Genomic DNA, 22,008 nt, shown 5'->3' with positions numbered 1-22,008 from the left:
CCTGTTATATTGAAGAAACCACCGGGCAACTATTAAGGAATTCGTTGGGAAACGAAAAAAACATGAACCAAAAGCGCGAGGAAACGCCAGCGGAATGCACAGGAAGCTGAACGATTCGCGCAATGAATGCAGGGAGGGCGGGGAGACGAGAAACCATGAGAACGAAGTTGCAATAAAAGCCGGCAATTTCACGTATAGTAAAATCTGTAAGAAGTCTAACGGACTGAGCAATTCAAGGAGTCCAGTGCAGAAATTTTCAAAATACTACGCTCTTTCGACATGCTGGTCTCTAAGAAAACCAAATAGCTAATTTGCCTCTACATGCTATTTATCCACAAGGGTACGGGATTCATGTTCATGAGTCTGGGGCTCACACTCAAACGTTTTGATTAGCTCTTTTCTTTTTTAAATGTTTCTAGCTTAATTAAAAGTTTTGATTCGTAGGCCATCAGGCCTTAACACAGGAACAGTATTTAAAAATTTGCAAAAATCGACCAATAACATTACTAGAGGGTTTTTTAAGGACATATGAAGGCCTCCTGAATCAGTTTTTACAAAGTTATAGCTGGTTTTCACATGGCGTCACCAAAATTCGAACCACAAAACTATTGATCTTCCTGAGATTTTACTTAAATGATGTATAAGAGCAGCTGAAAACTAGTCTTAAAGGAGCTACCTCATAGATTGCGCATCTTCAAAAGTTTAGCCCAAATCAGTTTCAAGTTCGTCGTTTGTAATCCGTGTCAATCTTCTCCATCCTTAACCATCGTTGTTCCTTCATGGTTCATTATTATCTCTTAGTGTTTTTCTATCTTACTACAGACTATTTTCAGGTTTCCTTCAATTTAAAGGTAATTTTGTACGTGGCCAAAATAACTCAAAATACCGTGACTGAGCTCCTTTAATAAAGCCAAAAAATGCAAAGATCTGAAATAAAGATGACATTTTTGAAGTGGTACAATAGTTTTGCATAATAATTAAAATCCAAGTCGCGAAAATATGCGGCGACATTTTTCTCAGTGATTGGTTCCAGTTTGTAATCAATATTCATGACTACTTGTGGAATTTGCCTCAAACCAAACACTTGGTGATAGTGTGAAGACGTGAATTTATGTACTCCTAGTGATGTCAGATCAGGCCAAGTTCTCCCTTCGAAGATGGTAAAGCAAGACAAGATAGAAGTATCAAAACATAAATGGTGAGTGTATGTTTCAATCTTTTTGCTCTTCACCAAACGGAACAATTTCTACCTCCCTAAAGTTTCACCCGTCGCTCGCAATTTTCTAAGTTGCCGAGCTTTACTCAGTTTCGTTCATAAACCATACAGTCTTAGTTTTGCAATCACTGAGATGAAATGTTTCGGTCGCTGAAGGGTTAAGAACTAATTTTTGCGTGAGTTTGTACGCAACTTGCGCTGAATTTGTTTGATATTTTCTGTTCTTCCCGCGGTCTGCACTGTTGCTCCCGAAAGCTGAAAACCGTTACCACGTGCAGCCCGTTGACACGAGCTTTGGTCGCTGCTTATAATTGCCTTAGTAGTAATAGTGTATCCTGGAAATACATTTGTCCCGATAAAAAGCTTATGTTTCTCCATGTCGTTATTTACTTCTTTTTCAGGAGAGGAAATGGCCGAACGGCGAAGATGGAATTCATTGGCATGACCCGGCGAACGGAAGAAGAGATTAAGATTCACGAGGAGTTAATTGTTATTCAACATTGGAGATGACAACGAGATAAGAATTCTAATTTTATAACTTTCGATTAAAATGGTGGCAATATATTTGAAGCTTACTTTGTAAGAATTAGTTCTCGAGGTTTCATTGGTCTTGTTTTTAATTTCTAGTAGAAAAACTTGTGGTATTTATTAATTGGTTTCGAACAACTGCTACTGCAATATTTTTCAATAGCTCACCTTCGGTCACCACCATTTTTGTCGAAAGGTTTTAGAAAAAATAGTTTTGAAGCGGTTTTCCAATAATGGCTTTCGCGAAACCAAGGTAAATGTTAATATTAACCAAAAGAACAAACAAAAATGCGGTAAAGATGTTTAAACTGAACTCGAGTGAACATCATTGTTTTAGCTGATTGGCTAAACAAGCATTGGCTTTTCCTCGGGATTGGTTACCACGTTTTCGAATCGTGCCAAACAACAGTATCAAATTATTTGCAAATTATTGTCGAAAGCCTCTGGGAAACCGCTCTATAGTTTAGTGGATAAACAGCGTTGAGTTTTTAAGGTGGTACTGTGTGTGACAAAACAATCTAATTTTTGTGATCAAAATCCCGCACATTTTATCCCGGAATCGACGAACAAAGGAATACTTGGTGTTTTGTTTAAGCAAAAAGGAGATTTAAATGGACTGCAGTGTGACAACGAAATCCACTCATCAACAAATAAAATTGTCTTTCTGTAATAAAAATTATAGCCAAACCTAAACTCTCTTCCGATCGAGTTAAATCTCCAAATTATATTCAGCATTTTTTTCATATAAAAGGAGGTAAATAGGAGTATTAAAATTAATATTGAAACAAGCGGAATTATTCTGCAACAAATAAATTTGTCTTGCTACTATCAAAATTATCTTGCAACATTTATAAATTGTCTTCACATGGAATAATCCGCAAGGCACTTAAAAACAAAATTACTCGACTCTGGCCAAAAGAGTCGATTGAATTATGAGAAACATGAAGATTCCTAACGGCTACCGACGACCATCCGAAGGTATTCCGAAGATGGCCGAAAATAATTAGATTTCCGGAGATCACCCGAAGATTTCCGAGGACTTCCGATGGTTTCCCAACGCTAACGAAAGTTGTGGGAATACCCGAGGAAATTCGGATGGCTCAAGGGAAATTCATCTTGACTAAAACCACGTGATAACCGAGATAATTGTCTTTCGCAGTGAATTGCTTTCTTTGCATATTGTTGTACCACAGCTACTTGAAAATAAATTGCTACATAACTCAATTTTTGAAAGTGCCACCTTAACGACAGTTCCAACGTTTGTTTAATCTCTAGATATTAAAAGTTTAGGCTTCTAAAATCAATATCTGGTACATAATAGGTGTTGTATAAAGGAAAAAGCAGAGAAGTATAGCAAAAATGATAAACAAAATCATCGACTGGGAGATTATCTTGATGTGCTACCAAATTCTCAGAACTACGGTTAAGAACAAGTATAGGCAATCGTTAAGGAGAATTAATATTTTCAGCTCTAAAGTATACAAACGATTTCAGGATCGCAAACAACTGAAAACATGAAACCTGTTTCTGTAAATGCTTGAACATTTGCAAATCAAATTCGATTCTGCCATCTTCAGTTTTTCAACAATTGTCTGGCAATGACCTCCAAATTTGGTTCTCCATCCTATTGCAATGATTTTTTTCCAAGATTTAAAAGGCTGCCAACAATTTTGTAACAACCCTAACCAAAACTAGAAAGACCAGCAACCAAATTTGTCATTAAGGATGATAATATTTGCATATGAATTGGTATTGCAAACGTGCCTTGTCACATCATACAAAGTTCTCGTGGCGCCTTTGCAAATCATGTTTGTTTTCCTTTGTCATTTCTAACGTTTAAATTTCTAGACGTCCAAAAGAAGTACATATTTTTCTTTGATACTGAGCTTTGCTCAAAACAGAATAAAATATTTTCCAAACTTTTCAACGAGATTAGAATTTTCACGGTGGATTATTCCGACATTGTTTCACTTCACAAGTTCATAACACGTACCAAACCTGACGTAGAGGTATTGCGTTATTTTAGGAATAAAACATCTTTGTACAACCAGATATTGATTATTTTGTGGTGTTTACACTTTGGTTGCTGCACGGGAAAAGAGAAAAGAGAACGGAGCGAACGGTCGCATAGGAAGAGAAAACTAACTTATTTTGAACCTTAAAATGGGTTATAACCATTGAAATTGGGCAATTTTTCGGGGGACAATGATTGGATTTGATTGATGTTTTCTTGCTCCTGTGCAACTGATCCGAAGTGTACCATCTTTACTATCGGCTAACAGAGAAAAATATGAAATGACAAGCTACATTTGAAAATCGAAATCGATTGGATGTCATTAAACTTGGAAAGTTTACAATACGATATTTCATGCTCACATTGCGAGATTTTAAAACCCATTTCGGAATTAAATTTTATTTTGTCCCCTTGAAAAACGACTTGTGGCTTGTCATTTCATTTTTTTCATGTTTCGAGAAACTCTTGCATCACCTCGTACTAAACCTATTGCGAAGTTCGTTCAAGACTAATTGGCAAAACTTTATTTCTAGACGAAAAAAAAAAATTTTGAAATATCAAAATCGCTTTTTATATGCGAGGTGGTGCAGTAGTTTTTTGACGGGATTTTTTTAAACTTGTTGCCTTAATAAATTTTTTGCGATAAAAAACTTTTGTAGGTAACCTCTTGAAAATTTTTCTCAAAAAGTTGTGAGGGGAAACGCTGTGCAAATTTTTCCAAATTTTCCCGCCAAAAGTCTTAGTTTTTAAACGCGAACATTTTCCTTCACACGTTTTAATTAACTTTACTGATTTCAATTAATTAATTAGTTACTTCTTGCAAGGCAATACAATTGAATTAAATGAAAACAACAAGTGGTGGTTTTTATTGTGTACATTTATTTTAGCATTGTCAAGCAATATTAAAGACAAAAAAGTAATAAAGAAAATAGAAGTCAATAATTACACGCGTCTTCAATATAACTTTTATTGGCTTTTCAATAATACACTTAAAATTCATTACAAGCAATTTTAATAAGTAAACAAAATAAAAAGATTGCGCTTTTAAAAGGGCCTGGAAACTAGTCAAAATGTAGGCTATCTCTTTTACTATTTTTTGACTATGTAGGGTTGCCGAAAAGAAAAAAAATTCTGCGCTTTTGAACAGACTCTAGCCAGAAATCAAGCATATACTTTGACTTTTGATGGAAAAAATCCTACATAGTGTAAGATTTTTTTACACCAATAGACTCCATATATGTTTGGCTCAAAACCAGACACCATTAAAAATTGCAGACTTTTTTCTCTAAGGACAATATTTCCACTAGAGGACTTAGTTTTTGTTGTTTTTATTTCGATTTTTTTCTCGGCCCTTTTAAAAGCGCAACCTTTTAATCAATGCAATGAGTCCTCGAAAACTAGAGAGATTTTCGTAAATTTTTGAAATAGATACTAGACAATTAGACAGTAATTTCAACAAGTTTAATAACGAGACTTCCAGGATGAAAATCCGAGTTGCATAAACTATTAAACTAATTCTAAAGCTAAAAACTTGAAATACAATTCACGGCTTCTTCTAAAACTAGCAAGGTACGAGACAATTTGACAATGATTGCAATCTTTCTTTCAACTCTTTTAAGTTTTGTGCTGTCAAATCACTGATACGAGCTCCGCCCTAACAACCTTCCGCAAGAAACTTAATCGAGATGAACTCTGTCTTGTAAATCTACCTTACTTTAAAAACGTGACCACTGAAGAAACGTCCAAACGAAGTTCTTTGCTTTCCTTTGCTTCCTTCTCCATGCTAATGTCGCTGTACACTTGACTAGACGAAAGCCTGAAAGATAAATAAAACGTCCAATTAACAATGGGTATACTGAAACCCAAAGAACAAAATATACATACAGTGTAAACTCAATTTACGTTTACAAGTTAATTCTCTCATCAGAAATGCGCTTATCGTTTGGTTATATCATTATCATCCACGGAGTTCCAATAATGATGTTAAGACGTAGTTGTTGACGTAAGACGCGGACAAGCAGCAACAAGAAATACCGGGCAAGAAATATACAGCACCGGCTAAAATATAGCACCCTAAAATAAACTTTGATTTCCAACTTGCTGGCGAAAAGTTCACAGGTAAAACAGCACATTAAAAAATTCACGGCAAAAATGATTACGGCGGAAATGTTCTCGCTAAACTGGCAGTCTTTGCATTTTCTTCCTGGGGATGAATTTATGCGTGGTTTATAGTCGCCAATCTTTGAATAACTCGTGAAATTTTTTAAACTGAAAAGCTCTCTGATTTTGACCAAATACATATTTACACATCCGCACAACAAGAGAAAGAGCTGTTGTTCAGATACAATACTAATGTAAACAAGCAAAAACCGTTTTCTTAGAGGCAGGTGCAAGACAATTAGCAAATTATAATAGATTTTACCGTAATTTACAGGTAATTACGGTTTTCTCTTGTTCACCTTTTATCAGACAACCTGGCAGCTACATGTACAGCTAGTTTTGACAAGACGGCTTTAATGAAACTACGACTGAAAACGACTTTTGCTTTGACAGCTATTTCAAGAACATTTTCCCAATGGTACCTGAAATCTCAGAGGGAAACTCACACAACGACAAAAATCCGGAAGTGTCATGGCATAAAATAAATAAATAACTCCGTGATTTGAACGCAGTTATGAAGCATTTCTCTCTCACTATAAAAGTTTTAGCATATGATGAGACTGACTTTGGTAACCAAGAAATGTAATTTGTGATAATCGGTATTGACATAAATTAATATTTTGCCGACACGGAACAGAGAACTGGGTGGGAGAGTAGTACGCGAAGGCTCATGGGTAGTACGTTTGTAAAAAGAGACTGTTGAGAAACTTGTGACATTCTACGGTCAGCCTTGCCACTAGCACGTTCCCATAAGGTTTATTTTTATTGTGTAATTAGCGTCATATCATTTGTTTTTTCATTCTGTTGTTTATAGGTCAACCTTAAAACCCCAAAGGTGGCGCCACTGCATTTGGTCGGGGGTACACGGTCCCTATTTTTCCTAACAAGAGGTTTTTGGGGTTTACGTGTCCGGCTTTGGCGCATGTAGGACGTTACTTGATGTATCTCTTATCCACTATGTTGTAAGCTTATTGTCGCAAATAAAACACATCTTGGGCCTGGCTGACCAACGAGCCCATGCCTCAACCTTTGAGTGTGTTCGGTTGTGTAGTGAAGGCAAAATTTGAAGAAGGTTGTTTCACGTGCATTTTGACTATGCTCTACAAGGTGGTTGTAGCTTTAAAATCTACATGTATGGATACGATCCCTTGTTTGCCCTGTCAAATTGAATCTATGCAGTACTTTCATGTACTTTCTATATCAAAATAAAATGGCACTTTGGCATTCTTGAAAGAATAAAGAAAATGATCATTTTCATCAAGCACTTCACGTCTAAATTTCCAGGCTGTCTGGTGTTCTTTGCTGTAGATTTCTATCAGGGTTTGTTCTGAGAATTTCGTGATACATCAAGACAGTATCCTAAAGAAACAAATTCTCTTTACTGGTTTTGAGTTACTTAGACAATTCCTTTTTGAGATACATTGTAACTCTTTAAATGCTCTTCAGTGTTCCTTCATGATTATGTTTTAGACAGTCAGGGGAGAAATTTTTGGCTGATCACTCATGAGACTTTAATGGCTAACAAAGCATTGATATGTGAACTGGAAAACAAATGGTCGTTGATCCAATTAGGCCCATCATTTCACAATTTAAATATTCATAAAAACGTTATAACCTCGAGCATTGTATTCTTAAGTAATGTTTCGTGTTTGTGTAACCTAACCCTGAAGGGTCAGGGTATCCAGCTAGCCATATAACAATGGTTTCTCGAAATATCTGAAGATTGAAACAATCTCTATCGTTTCAATTCTTTGACTGCATGAATTGTGTACACTATTGTTCCTAGCACATGCACCATCATGCACCCTTCCTCTTAATAGAAAATTGTGACTCACCTTATAAGGCATCCAGTGTCTCAAATTTGATTCTTTTCCTCTCAAGTCTTGGCTTTACTGGTCTGTTCTCTGTTTTGTATCTAGAGAGAATCAGGAAATGTTTTAACCTTTATGACATCTTGCATCTCTTAATTTCAAAAACTACATAACTCAAAATAAACCATCAGATTTTTTTCCATTTCAACCCTACATGGGCAAGTTTCAACAATGAAGGTAAGGTTAAGTCTGCATCAGGCCCAAACCACCACAGCTTATTCAGGAGGTCTCTGCTGCATTAAGTGACAAGGTGTATTTCTATTCCACCTGGATGGTCCTGGAGGGGATGCTAGTCTGTCACAGGATTAGCACCCAGTAGTAAATTTACCCTGCAGTACCCATTTGTTCACCTAGATGGAGATAGGTAGGGTGAGAGCAAAGTGTCTTGTCTAAGACCACAACACAGAGACCCTAACCATTGGCTCAAACCTAGACTGCTTGATGTGCAGTCCAGTATACTGTCCATTAGACCACTGTGTCCCTCCTCCCAGAAAACAATACTCCTCAACAACAGTACCCCAGACACTGACGTACACCCTACCCCCGGAGAGCTAAGCTGTACGGCCACATAACAACGGTTCGTTTTAATTTTCTGCCTGGCTTGTACAAAATTATTCCTAGAACATGATACCAAACATAAATAAAATTGTGACTGACCTACTATGGGATCCAATGTCTCACTGTTTCTTTGCATCTCTGTTTTGTACCTAAGTGTAGTAAGAACCTGTTAAGTTTTACAATGTACACACAATTAAAAATAGGCCATCAAATTGTTACAGTTTAACCCTATTAGGGGCAGTTTCAATGATGATTAGGGAAGGTAAAGTCTTCACCAGGCCAAGTGATCCCAGTTTCTGTAGCATCAATTGATAAAGCATCTTTCTACTCCCCTTCCACCCTCCCCCCCCCCCCCCCCGCCACCTCACCCCACTTTTAAAAATGGGATGCCAGTCTGTTGCAGGGTTAGCCCCAGTCTGAAATTCACCCAGTATCCACTTGTATATATGGGTGGAGGGAGGCACTGTTAGAGAAACATGCCATGTCCAAGACATAATACAATGCAATAGCTGAACTGTGAAACAATAACATCTCTATTTGCTGTAATTTTCTGCATGCACTGTGTGCCATTATTCCTACATGTAGCTCAGGTAACATCAAGTAACTGATAACCTCTCCAGCCAGACACAAAGAAACACAAAGACTCACCAGATGTAGAATCCATTGCCTCAATATGAATCTTTCTCCACATAATCTCAGCACACACCTTTCTGGTTTGTATCTAGTAAGAAATGGGAACTATCTTAACCTTTATAACAGCCTTGATCTCTCATGTTTCACAAAATACACAATTAAAAATAAGTCATCAGATTTTCAAAGTTTTAACCCTACTAGGGTGAGGTTGGACTAAGAAGCTAAGGTAAAGTCTGCATTGGGTCAAATGATCTACGCCGCCCAACGACTGTCACATTCTTATAAGAAACGATTTGGAAATACATGAGACAAGAAATATAAGTGATAAAAACCAACATTGTGGTGCATCTTGCGCCATTATCAAGGTTACATAATAAATGATAAAAAGCGGTTTGTGATGAGGATAAGTTGAAGCAAATTTGCATAAAGAGTGCCAAGCTAGTTACATGAATACTTAAGCATGAAGAGAATCAGACTGTACATTCAGTGCTGGTTTAAGATCTTGAATACACAGCATTTCATTAACAAGGCAGTCAAATTTGTTCATGCATTTCTAGATTACATTGAAGCATGATAAGAAATTTTGTTTAGAACAGCAGTGTTATGTTCTTCTTGACTGTCACATTAAGTGATACAATTTGAGTAATTCTACACCAGTCAGTCTGTTTCACAGAACTACACAATTAAACGAAAGTCATCAGATTTTTAAGAGTTTCCACCCTACAGGGGGGAGGTTTGACAATGATGGGATGGGATGCAAGTCATTTGCACAGTTAGCACCCAGGACCCTTTTGTACACCTAGGTGGAAAGAAATAGTGTGAGAGTATAGTGTCTTGTCCTAAAACAAAATGCAGAGACCCTAGCCATTGGCTCAACCGCTCAAGTGTGCTTAATGGTAGATTACTGTGTTCCTCCTCCCTCAAAAGAACACTCATCAACAAAGGTATGCCAGGCATTGCAGTTTTAAGGAATTTTTGTACACCCTACCCTGAAATACAGTTGGACTTCCCAAAAGCAACCAAGTGTCAATTTTTCCTTCTGAAAAACTACCCAATAAGGCAAACTGTTTTCTAACCATTAGGTAGAAATGAACATGAACTAATAAGGATTAGATTCCTAGTTTTAATTTTGACAGCCCTTTTATATTACAGGCAATTTAAACAGGTTAACAAGGGTAAAAATCACTAGACCTAGAATTTGAAGAGTCTGATGACGAAAATTAATGAAAATGATGCAACATGACATTTTGATGACTTTGTGTCATCATTGTCAAATGAATAAATTAAAAATAACTGCAAGCCATATTTAATAGAAATTAAGATGTGAGGAAGCAAATAATTAGTTAAGGTGACATTCAAGTAAAAAGTTTTGAGCGATTGGAATCCGCTTGCACGTTCAGTTTCAGTCTTTTGTTCTTAATCCCAAAGTATATCAAAGATCAAACATTTGAGTTTGCCAAAGTATTTCTTTAAGAATTAGTTCTTAATTAAGTCATTGGGTGATAGGCCATGCTTGTCCGTGAAATGTTTTCTGATCACAGAATGTTCTTCTACGCGTTGATGGAGGTGGTGGCAAGTGTATCCAATATGATTTGTATTGCACAAATCACATGTGAATTTGTATACTACACTTTGCTTATGTTTATCAGGGGAGGCTTTTCTTCCCTGACTCTCAGATGTTCAGCCATCTTTTTGCTTGTGAACACTGGCTGTAGTTGATTAATTTTCATTCCAAGGTCACCAAGTTGTCTGCAAACCACATCAGCTGATTTCTGATCTTTAACTGGCAATGTAATCCAAAGGGGGATGTCAGATGGTGTTTGAACTGGGTCTGTAGGATGCTGGAGGCATTTGATAACTGTGTCTGTGAGCTTCTCTGGATATTTTAATCGTAAAAATATCCCTTTTAAGTTCTTAAGTTCTTGCAAAAAAAAGTCTTGTGTAGACGACAAGCATTTTGCATGGTCTAACAGTGACAGTGGCTTTGTACCAGCAATCAACATGGCTTTGGTAGTGCAGGAGCCCTTTATTTGTTTTTGCCATCGATTCAGATGATTTCCACCCCAATGAATGGTAATCGATCATTGGTTGCTACTTCCATTGTAAATTGAATGGAGAGGGGGGGGGGGGGACTTCATCAAGACTTGTCATTAAATCGGTGGCGTCCAAGAGATCGTGTACCAGAGCCAGCTTGTCATCCACATATCTCTTGTAGAAACTCGGAAGCTTGTTCTCACGTGCTAGTTTCTCTTCAACTGAACACATGATGCCACATGATGCTCGAAGAACGTAGGAAATGTCATCGATGTATATATGCATACAAGTGTACTAATGGCCAACTTAATCAATCCTTGGACATTGTGAGAAAGAGTGATATGCACTCCTACAATACTTGCAATAAAGATACTATAAAGCTCCCCAAATTCCAATACAATTGGGGAAAACAACGTTCACGGTACCACTGTTTCAAAGACTTCAATGAGTTAGAGAGAACTGTAAGAAACTCAGCAAGTTTGCCAATTTTTAAGAAGTGTCTTTTTTCTGCTTTTTATAATTAATTTTTTTTATTTTTTATTTTATTTTATTTTTATTATTATTATTTTTTAATCTCTGTAGTGTATATGTTGTAAATATTTATTTATTCCGGTTTTAGCTCTAATTTATAGATTTTAATTGTATCATTATATAGTATATATCTAGTATTAGGACCTCTATGTAAACCACTTTTAGTGATGGAGCTTCCTAATAAAAGATTGTTACTACTACTGCCATAAGTGGACCTGATGGTGATCCCATTGCAACCCCATAACCTGTTCGTACACCCAAAGTACTGTTCACTAACAAAATGATGAAAGCAATCTCGCCTTATATCACATAAGGATTCACGACCGCACAGATTCATGAGTGAAAATTGACAGTAAAGTCAACAGTTACTTGTGATAAATAAATAAATTGTTCGTGGCTAGTCTTACACAGCACTTTTGTTTTGTCCTGGCCAAGGGACTCTTTAGAGACCTTTCTGCTTGGCAAACACATTGGGCATCTTGCCCAAAGCCCCATTCGCTAACAAAATGATGACAGCAATCTTGCCTTATATCGCTTAAGGATTCCTGACCACACAGATTTCCAAGTGAAGATTGACAATAAAGAGAAGACAATAAAGGGAAGAGTCCCTTGGCCGGGATGAAATGAAAGTGCTGCGTAAGACTAGCCACGAACAATGTATCATCACAAGTAACTGTCAACTTTATTGTGAAATTGGAAAACATCAGAGGTTCTGTACTCCTTAGTTGACAAGGGTTTCAGCTTTTCCTCTTACCTCTTTGCAAGAGCATAATATTATTGTACAGTTAGTTCCAGATGCTGAGAGAATTGGCTGCATTGCAAGAGTTGTTTTGTGCGTTTTTGGAAGGCCATATAAGTGGGCCAGGCAAGATCCCTTCTGACAGATGGAGTCTACCACATTTTTAGGCAGAATTCTCCACACAACTGAATCAAGATATTTTTCTTTCACCAGGAAGCAGATGATAATATTTTGGTGGTCTTCCTCTTACGGTTGGCCTTTGCTGGCTAATGGGTCAGAATTTTGTCAGGTTTCTATAAATATGCCTTGCAGTTATTTTTAATTTATTCATTTGACAATGATAACATGAAGACGTCGAAATGTCATGTAGGGTTATTTTTCTTGCTTTAAAAAATAAAATGTTTAATTGCATATGGACCAATAACTTAATGAGCAAGCCCACAGAAACATGCACTCCATCTTTATTCAGTGCATTGCAGTTCAACAACAAAAAAAGAAAGCATGTCACTCAGAAAATAACTCCTTCATCCCTTGTGTATCTGTGTGTCCATTGGGTCCCTGTATGATAATGGGGCACCTCTTTGGTATCCATCTATATCATTTAAGGAGGCTGGCGACAATTTCCAGCACTTTTCTAACAGCTATACTTTGAAGAATGAATACTACCACTGTTTAACAAATGATGCTACAATAATGGTATCATACCAGTTCCCAATCATTATTAAAATTAAGGGTGTTTTTAGCAGGTCATATTGTTGCTATGGTAACCTATTGTGCCACAAAATTGACAGCAACATGTTCACCAATGATTGGGAAGTTTTTTGATACCATGATTTGGCATCAACTGATATAGAGTGATTATAATGACCCATCAAACTCTAAGTCTTGGAAAGTACTGGAAACTGTTTCGAGCCACCTTTAAGCAAGCTATTACTTAATGTGGTGAACTTTGCTTTGAAGATACAATTCAACATAGTTCTGCTTTAATAGCTACTGTTATCACTTACCCACCAATCATAGTTTCCATGTTGATATCATCATGTCCTGTCTTAAAAATGTATGTTCACTTCAGTTTGATGTGTTTCATTCTGTGGGAATGAACAATTCAAATGTATGAGGTGACTCTCAAACAAGCTCAGTCAATATAGGAAATATTATATGGGATAAAGAACAATTTTTTCTTGTGGAACACAGTGCGTTATCTTGCCTGCTGGGCTTAATCTCGCCTGCTCAGGGAGCTGGCCATATACATGTAATAATATCAATATAATACAGGGATAAAACTGGGCCTGCATTCAGGGATTTGTAAGAATCTGATTAAAAGAATAATGCACTAGTCAATTGTAACCCCGACCCCCAAGCTCCCGCAGATAGCGGGGATTTTACGGAGCAATAATGGGGGAAATATGGAGATTTTACGTTGATTTCTTCCACCAGCCCCTGGAGGAATACCAGAAATTTAAGGCTTCACCTTCTCCCAGGGGTGAGGGTTGTGTTTTTGTTTCAGAGGTTTGATCACATGGTTAGTTTGCCTGCGAAAGAAGGAAACATTGACTTGAACATTGTTGATGGCCCTGTTGATGTTGGGATTAATGAAATGTTTTGCCAGCTTACGCCAGCTAAGCTTTCGCACGTAGCTATTGGTAAGTGGATGTTTTGAAATTTTAGAATTCAGTTCGGAACTATGGCCGATATTCTGGTTGCAAAATTTCAGAATTGAGCAAACCTCTTTGTCTTCTATTTGACGCTGACTTAACAAGCTCAGCATTCAGCTGTGAGGCTAGAGCGACTTTATAAGTTCATTGTTCATCAGTTGACCCTGAAGGTCTCATTTATACCCTGCATGTTGTGCCTCATTTTAATAAGCTCATAAGTCATGTTTTTAATTTATCGCTTTTGGTGTTGCAAACACGAGCATTTGTCAATCGATTTTCCTGAAATAGATCAGATTTATTTACAATGACGTTTTTAAGGTCGGCTGTACAAAACCATCCTTTTAGCATTTTCGACATAATATTAAAAACTTGGTATTAAAGTTGTGCTAAGGGGTAGGGGCAATTTCCTTCTGAATCTGTCCCTGGGGCCTGGGGAAAGTTTCTAAATTACAGAGATGCTTGTGTGAATTCCCCCACTATTCCTGGGCATTTAGGGGTTGGAGCCACAATTGACTAGTGCATAATATGAACAATTCACAGGGAGTTGCATTGCGCATCCTTACTGCGGATAATTTATGGCGTCATTAGCACACGTTTGTGCATGCGCACATTGAAAACATGGCGGATTTGCCTTGATATTGAGTTCTGTCAGTTGAAAAATGGCTATAGCTCACTAACGAGCTCGGGCACCCCAAATTTTTTTCCAGTCATTTTAATCAACTAAACCATTAGCTTTGCGTGAGAAAAGACTGATCTGATTTCTATTGTTGAAAATTGAATAAATAAGGAAAATAGCAGCTGCACTGTAGTCTTTTCTATTTTGCAGTTTGGTAGCCGTGTCAAGCAATTTGGTTCCAATATTTTAACAAAGATTCAGCTGTCTGTCAAAATCAAAGTTAAAAAGTTTATTTGTGTCCGACACAAGTATTGACTGTACTTTGAGGCGTGTTTTCATGAGTCTGGGCTCACAAAGAGTTTACAATAACTTGGAGTGGGTTCTTGTAACAAGCATTAAATAATGCTAAAATGGGACATTTTTAATGCCTCACAGCTCCTTAACGAGCATGGGCACCCCCCTTTTTTATTTTATAATTAAAGTTCTCATATGATAAATATTCAGTGGACAAAGTTTGAACAAAAAGCTATCGGTAGTTTTATTTCAGGGGAATTAGCTTAAGGGCCAGGCACCGGCAAATTGACCAGCTGTGAGGATGATTTTGCCTGCCTGGTTTGACCATCTTATAGAGAAGTTCAGTTCAAAATGTTTTTCCCACCTTTGGAGACCAGTTTCCCTCCTGTCGAAAATGTTAATGAAAGCCCCACAATTTAGCTTCCAACTGGGTTCAAAAATATGCACAGCTATTTGCTCTCGGACACTATTTGTTATGAAGGCCAACCTAGTGATTTAGTACCGGTAGTATTGAAGTCCTGAAGTGTCACTAAATAGATCTTAAAGTGGCCAGGCATTCTGAAGTTACTCCATATAAGAACAAGCCACAGAAGAGCAAATAAAAACAGAAATACGCTACAGTGTCTCACCTTGCAAACGCCCGCCATATTTCGAAAGCCTGCTTCTGGACACGTGATCGTAGATTGTGCTTTCAGTGTATGATGGGATACCAGTCAGTGTAAAACGAGACTGCGGACTGGAGACTGCGGACTGGAGACTGCAGACTACGGACCGGGGGGAAAAAAATGCAGACTGCGGACCACGGGTAAAATGCAGACTGCAGACAGAACACTCCTTAACTGAATCGTGTTACCATTTCCATCATTGAGAGCTAACCGTAAACAGGCTAACCGGAGCGTTATTCAGGCTAACCTGAGTGATGTTCAGTGTAACCGGCGTGATATTCAGGCTAACCAGGTGCAGACTTTCACTGCGATTAGCCTGAATAACCCCGTTTACGGTTGACACATCATGGAAATAACGCGATATATGCTTAATTAACATGTCTGTAGTCTGCAGTCTGCATTTTACCCCCAGTCAAAACGCAACTCTCTTCCCCGCCCCCCCCCCCCCCCCAACCCAACACCACTCCCCGGGAAAGCATAATCGCTGCAGACCAAAGAACGACTTAAGGTCATGCTGATTACAACTGCGATCAAACGACTATTGCATTATTAGCAGTATGAGAAAACCCTGCCATGCGAGACAGAGATTCCCTTCTCAGCTTCTGCTCGGGTAAGAGACGAGAGGGAACCTCTGCTCTTAAGCACTTGGGACGAATAATTCAATAAACTTACAATACTGGTTTTTAACAAATTTTAACCGGTTTAAAACCACCTCTCGTCTCTCATCAAGCAGAAAGAGAAGGGAATCTCTGTCTCGTCGGGTAAAGTAACAAATCTGGTTAGTAAAATAAGTATTGTCCCGTAAGTAGTTTCTTCGCTCCGGCCCGAGTGACCACTCGGGCGGGGAGCGGAGAAGGACGGCTGTTTTCGCAGGCTGCGTAAGTAGAATATGGCAAATCATGTGTTTTCCAAATAAAATAACTAAACAAATAGATGAATAAACAAATAAATAAATTAGTATATTTTAAAACAGAGATCACCCGACTCGTTCAGGACCGCGCTCCCTGGCGCTGTTCAGGCTCAGCCTCGTTCGCAGGGTCTCTCATTTTACTGCCAGGCTCTGTCTGGCTCACTACCGTTTCAATCATGCAGGCTTGACACCTTTGATGGGGGAAGGGTTGCTATATCGCAGGGATTTTGCTGCATGCTTGATCAATGATGATGCGAAAACTATAATCAAGCAAGTATATAGCAAGTGCATTGTTGACAAAAAAAAAAATGTCAGTAGTTTTGCCGATTTTTCATAACTAATTTCTCATGACATAAATTATCCGACTTTTTCAACTGATGAAAGGGCCTATATCAGCTGTCTTCAGTACATTAGTACATGGTAGTTTTAGATATCCGTTTATGTCATAAATTGCAATATTTTGAGTGCCCTTTGACTTAGCGACGCCATTTTTATGATAGTGTCCCTTGGAATGTAAACCTAACAACATAAATCAGGTTAAATCAGGAAGCGGACGGCCATTGCCAAGCCAGGCCTTCATTTTAATGTACACCATTTATAATCAGAACGTTCTTCGCATGAATTACAACGCTCAATTTGCATTTCTATGCCAATACGGCAATGTCAATGTGACCGCCCAGATGCTTACATGTCTAAAAGAATTTACTTGAACTGGACGTACGTCATAGAAAACAAAGAAAACTAAGATATCTTAATTACTGAAACACAATATTGAAATTCCTTGTCACGAACAACACCACCAGATCCTCGAGCACAGCATCTCTGACACGATCAACGATTTATCGCTTTTTAGCAGTGAGAGTGGCTTTAAAGCTATTTATGTGGATAATATGCCCTTGTGGATTCTGAAAGAAATGCAAGACACGATTTTTTGGACGTCATGTCTAGCCTGTGTTCTGCTGTTGATCTACTGGCGAGGAGTGGCTAGCTTCTCTGTTCTCAAAAATCTTCCGATCCCCGGGCCTCGTCCATGGCCTTACGTTGGAAACCTGCCCGACATCATCAGATACGGGGGAATGCATAATATGTTATGGGAGTACTCCAAGAGATACGGTCGTGTGTTCAAGATGGGCTTCGGCCGAAGACCCACTGTGGTAGTCACTAATCCGGAGATGATCAAGCAAATTACCATTAAAGAGTTTCACAAGTTCCAGAACAGATGGTTTCCCGAAGTAAATCCGCCGATCAATTCGTTCTTATTCATTGCTAAAGATGAGCAGTGGAAGAAAATTCGCACGACTCTGTCGCCAACTTTTAGCGCGATGAAGCTTAAAGACGTCATACCACTGATGGATGAAGCCGCAGAGATTTTAGCTGGAAAACTAAAACTGGCTGCCGCAAAAACAGGTGAGTATACCAGCAGTGCCTCTATATCACTAAACACTGCAGTTCTCTAATTTGTAGAATTCTACACTAACACAATTGCTGTAATCTGATCTGTTGCTTGGGGTCTTCTACAACCTGGTATGAACGCTTTTTCGTTACAATTCTCAAAATCGTTAATAATTCATCAAGTTTAAAGTAAGGATTATGACCGTTACGGTGTTTGGATATCTGATCTTCATTAACATAGATTTTGACGATTTTAGTTCTCCGTTTTCTCCTTAGTTTTAGTTTCGATTGAGAAGAAATATACGAATACCGTAGAATTCCGAAAGTAACGGGCTCCATTACTTTCAAATTTAGCAGGGAAAAAGGGCCGCTACTTTCGGGCAGCCGTTACTTTCGGATGGTTAAATAACGTTTGTACGGTAATTCATAGTCTTTCAGACAAAGCGAACTCGTAATAACATGCACTAAGTTAACAATTCCGTTTACTTTATTTACATATGTGTTATTGGCCAAGCCTGAGGTTACGATAGCTGGATATTTGCCAAGTTCTTTTTTGCGTGTTTTTCAATAGACCGAGACAGAGTCGAGGTCCATAAACTCGCAAAAAACAATCAAGACCAATATCCAGCCATCTTTACCGAACAAGTGCGGTCAAAAAAAAAAAAAAAAACCTCGAAATTGGTCGAAAAAATCGATGAGCGCATGAACACAGCTGAAACAGGGCGGAAAAATGTCCAGTTGTTTCAATATCATTATTGTGAAATGAATGCAAGGTACTGTTTATCGAAGCCTGCGACTTGTCTCCGCCGAAAGGTCATTTTCGGCCTCTCGTTGATTGCCTCGGTGGAGTCAAGCGACAGCTGCAAGTACTTATCGTGACTTCAAACAAATAAGACGTCAAGGTAATTATTGTACCCGAAACCTTTCACCCACCGTATCAGTTATCGAAAAAGTGGGACTGAGCACCTTTTCACATTGTATAATGTGTTGCATCAGTCATTGGCTACAACAATCCCATCTTTACTTCCCCCTGTTCCCTTTTATGACTAGGCTACGCCACATAAACCTTACTTCGACGATTGAGGGTCTGGATGGGGGTGGGACAAGGCCCTGGGAACTAGGTTGGGGGTGGGAAATCTCAGTTAAATTTATGTATCAGTTAAATGTTTGCTCAGTTCTCAGCTGTCATGAGTTAAACCAGATCCAGCCCTTCTGTTAAACGTGTTTTACGAAAAAACATATTTAACTAGTGTGGACAGAAAATATTGAGTTTCTCATTCATGTCCCCTACAGGCAAGAGTATCGACGTGAATGAGCTGTTTAGTTTGTTTGCTTTGGATGTGATCATCTCAGCAGCGTTCGGCATCCAGGCTAACATCCAAACCGACGCAGGTCCTGAAATGGTGAACAAGGCTAAAACCGTGTTCAGGACTCCTCTGTGGGTACGAGGCTTTTCCATGTTTCCTTTCTCCGACTACCTCAGCAAGAAGTTCAACATAAGCCCCTTAAATCACACGGATTACTTCCTGGGGCTAGCTCGAGCCATCTACGATGTTAGGAAGACGCAGGAAGTCCCCAGCCGAAGGGACCTGTTGCAGCTAATGCTAGAGGCGCAACGGCAGGAGACTGGGGCTGATGGCAAGAGACTCACAGACGACGAAGTACTAGCGCAGTCTGTCATCTTCATGGTGGCAGGTTTCGAAACTACGGGAAGCACACTGTCTTTCATGGCATATCTTCTTGCCAAACACCCTGACGTGCAGGAAAAGCTGCTCGAGGAACTCGACGAGGCCGTTGAAAACCGCGGTGACATTCCTCTCTACGACTTTGTCAACAGTCTGGATTATCTCGACCGGGTTTTAAGTGAAGTCTTACGGCTTTATACCCCAGGGTTCTTAATCCACCGGAGATGCAATGAGGCGTGTATAGTAAACGGCTTAAGTATTCCAGCAGGTGTTGATGTCTTTATGCCGCCGTATGTTCTCCATCGTGATCCACTGTTGTGGCCAGACCCCGAGAAGTTTGATCCTGATAGATTCTCCGCCAAGAACAGGGAAGGCCAGGAAGCCTACTCTTACATGCCGTTCGGCATGGGTCCTCGACAATGCATCGGATTTCGATTTGCTCTGCTGGAGATGAAGACTGCCATGTTCAGGGTTCTGTCAAAAGTAAAGTTCCAGACAGCTGATGACACAGTGGCCCAGTTGAACTTTCGGTCTGTTTTGATCATGCAGCCGCGTGATCCTATCTCCTTGGAAATAGTGGCTCGGTAAAATTTCAGTTCCGGGGGGTATAACATTGACCAAGAGAAGATGAAGAGTGACACACTTAATCCTCCATGCCTCAAGCTATTTTCAGATATAGTACCCAGTTCTCCCGTGGATACTACCACGATGTTTTCTTGGAGGATGAAAATGCGTGAGTGAAATTCGTGTCACAGGAATGTCTATTTTCAGATCCTCCAAGAATTTGTTTGGTCGGTAGTGGTCTAATTAGAGATAAGAGGAATTAGCTTAGGAATAAGATCTATATGAGGGATTATTAATAATTCTGTCACCCTTCATCTTCTTTTGCAATGAACCGGTATATGGACAGAGTGCTGTTTTCCTCTCCAGTTTCAAGCTTTGTATACATTTGCATATATTCGCACTCAAGATCCCTTTGAAGCTCTCCTAAAAGGCTTCTTCTATATTTTGCTCTTAATTTCGTTATCAATATTTTGGCAACAATTTTATTCGGACAAAACCAGATTACAAAACGGGTTGCAATTAGTTTCCCTGGATTTACAAAATTTCGTGTATTTTACAGAGGTCCTAACTTTCATACCTATCATACACGCTATTAACAACCATTGGAATTAGGACGAGGAGAAAAACTAAAACAAAAACAAACTCACATATAGCTTTCTTTGTATGTTTACAGAATTCCATTCACTCACCCACCTAAGTTATATTAGTAAACATCTGCTAGCGATCTATCACGAATGCCGTGCTCTTATTTAGATTTTAAATAAAGTTTAGAACGACTAGTAGATTTATACTATAAAAAACATTAGTTAGACGCTGTCGAATTTCTACGCGTGATAGTTGACTCGAGCTGCGCCCTCGTCAACCACCCCTGCCGCGAGACATCACGCGATAGAAATTTCGAGCTCAGAATCTAATTGTTAGTAGTAGGCCTCCGTCGGTCAGCGTTGACCATGGGTAGCATCCTAGTTGTCTTCTTGGCTGGAGCACCGGTGTCTGGCTGTAGAGGCCGATGCGGAGTGACAGTCTCTGTTGCAGAGGCTGCATTTGTGTTCTGTCTCTGGTCTGTCGAGGCTGTCGCTTTGTTTTCTGCGGACTCGCCTCTCTGTGGCGGCTTGTGTCAGCTTCTCCTCCCCTGATTTGAGGTGTTTGGTCAGGGCTTCTCTCCACTTGTTAGATACATACATATAGTATAATTCACAGCAAGAACAATAACTTACACTGTATTAAAATGCTGATTTTCAATTTGCATTCTTCCTTCACTATAGAGAATTCGCTTGTAAGGAAAGCAAGAAAGACTTCTAAACAGTAATTTTCTAATCATAATAGAGTATTTGTCTTACGATGTGGTCACTTGTAATGTTGATCGCGACGTTTCTACTGCAAATTGCTGGTCTTCATCAGGCGACAAGGTCGACGTCACCTATAAATCACGTTGCTCCGCAATGATTGGTTGGTTTTCAACAGCGGTGATTGGGGCATTTCGATTGTCACTGTTTGCGTGAATACAGTCGTTCTCTCGGTGCTCCGCTGTCGCACCGCTCTCTTGTTGTGTTTCTTGATTATGGACATGCGCACTTGTGGAATTTCTACTCACCTATTCCTGTTGATGTTGTCAGTTTTGAGTTGGCTGACCCATACTTTGCCACGATCATGTTACCGACTATGTTGTAATCAGTGATGAATTTTTACCGGGTCTGAACAATGATTAAAGATTAAAGATTAAAGTATACATATGACTGGGTTTATGAAAACCGTGTCAGTACTTTGCACCAAATCACCTATATGCACTTTGATTTCTCGACTCCTAAAGACTTTAAAATAACTCCAAGCGATGACCAAAAAAAAAAAAAAATGAATAAAATAAATAATGGAGAAGAAACGATTTGGAAATACATGAGACAAGAATTATGCAAATTCGCTTCAACTTAGCCTCTTCACAAACA

At 38.9% G+C, this 22,008-nt stretch overlaps 1 protein-coding gene and 1 long non-coding RNA gene across 2 annotated transcripts; one reads left to right on the top strand and one right to left on the bottom strand.

The window, feature by feature from the left end:
• Positions 1-4,700: 4,700 nt before the first annotated feature.
• On the bottom strand, positions 4,701-15,951 carry LOC145490096 (uncharacterized). Its single transcript, XR_014049664.1, has 6 exons — positions 15,479-15,951; positions 13,292-13,372; positions 8,996-9,068; positions 8,447-8,513; positions 7,754-7,833; positions 4,701-5,574 (listed from the first exon to the last, which is right to left on the bottom strand). It is a non-coding gene; the product is annotated as an uncharacterized LOC145490096 (long non-coding RNA).
• A 1,142-nt stretch (positions 15,952-17,093) lies between these two features.
• Positions 17,094-21,893, top strand: LOC145489466 (cytochrome P450 3A24-like). Its single transcript, XM_081468446.1, has 2 exons — positions 17,094-17,831; positions 19,110-21,893. The coding sequence occupies exons 1-2, from the start codon at positions 17,315-17,317 to the stop codon at positions 20,087-20,089; spliced, it is 1,497 nt and encodes a 498-aa protein (XP_081324572.1). The 5' UTR covers positions 17,094-17,314; the 3' UTR covers positions 20,090-21,893.
• The last annotated feature ends 115 nt before the right edge of the window (positions 21,894-22,008 follow it).

This window comes from Orbicella franksi, chromosome 6, assembly GCF_964199315.1.
Source record: "Orbicella franksi chromosome 6, jaOrbFran1.1, whole genome shotgun sequence".
Classification (NCBI taxonomy): Eukaryota; Metazoa; Cnidaria; class Anthozoa; order Scleractinia; family Merulinidae; genus Orbicella; species Orbicella franksi.
This window is presented reverse-complemented; position numbering and strand designations above follow the sequence as displayed.

What these genes read in the sequence shown, in the direction of transcription:
- LOC145489466 (XM_081468446.1), top strand. Translation starts at nt 17,315, where the DNA reads ATGCCCTTGTGGATTCTGAAAGAAATGCAAGACACGATTTTTTGGACG. An exon ending in ACTGGCTGCCGCAAAAACAG is followed by an intron (nt 17,832 to 19,109) that starts GTGAGTATACCA and finishes TGTCCCCTACAG; the next exon opens with GCAAGAGTATCGACGTGAAT.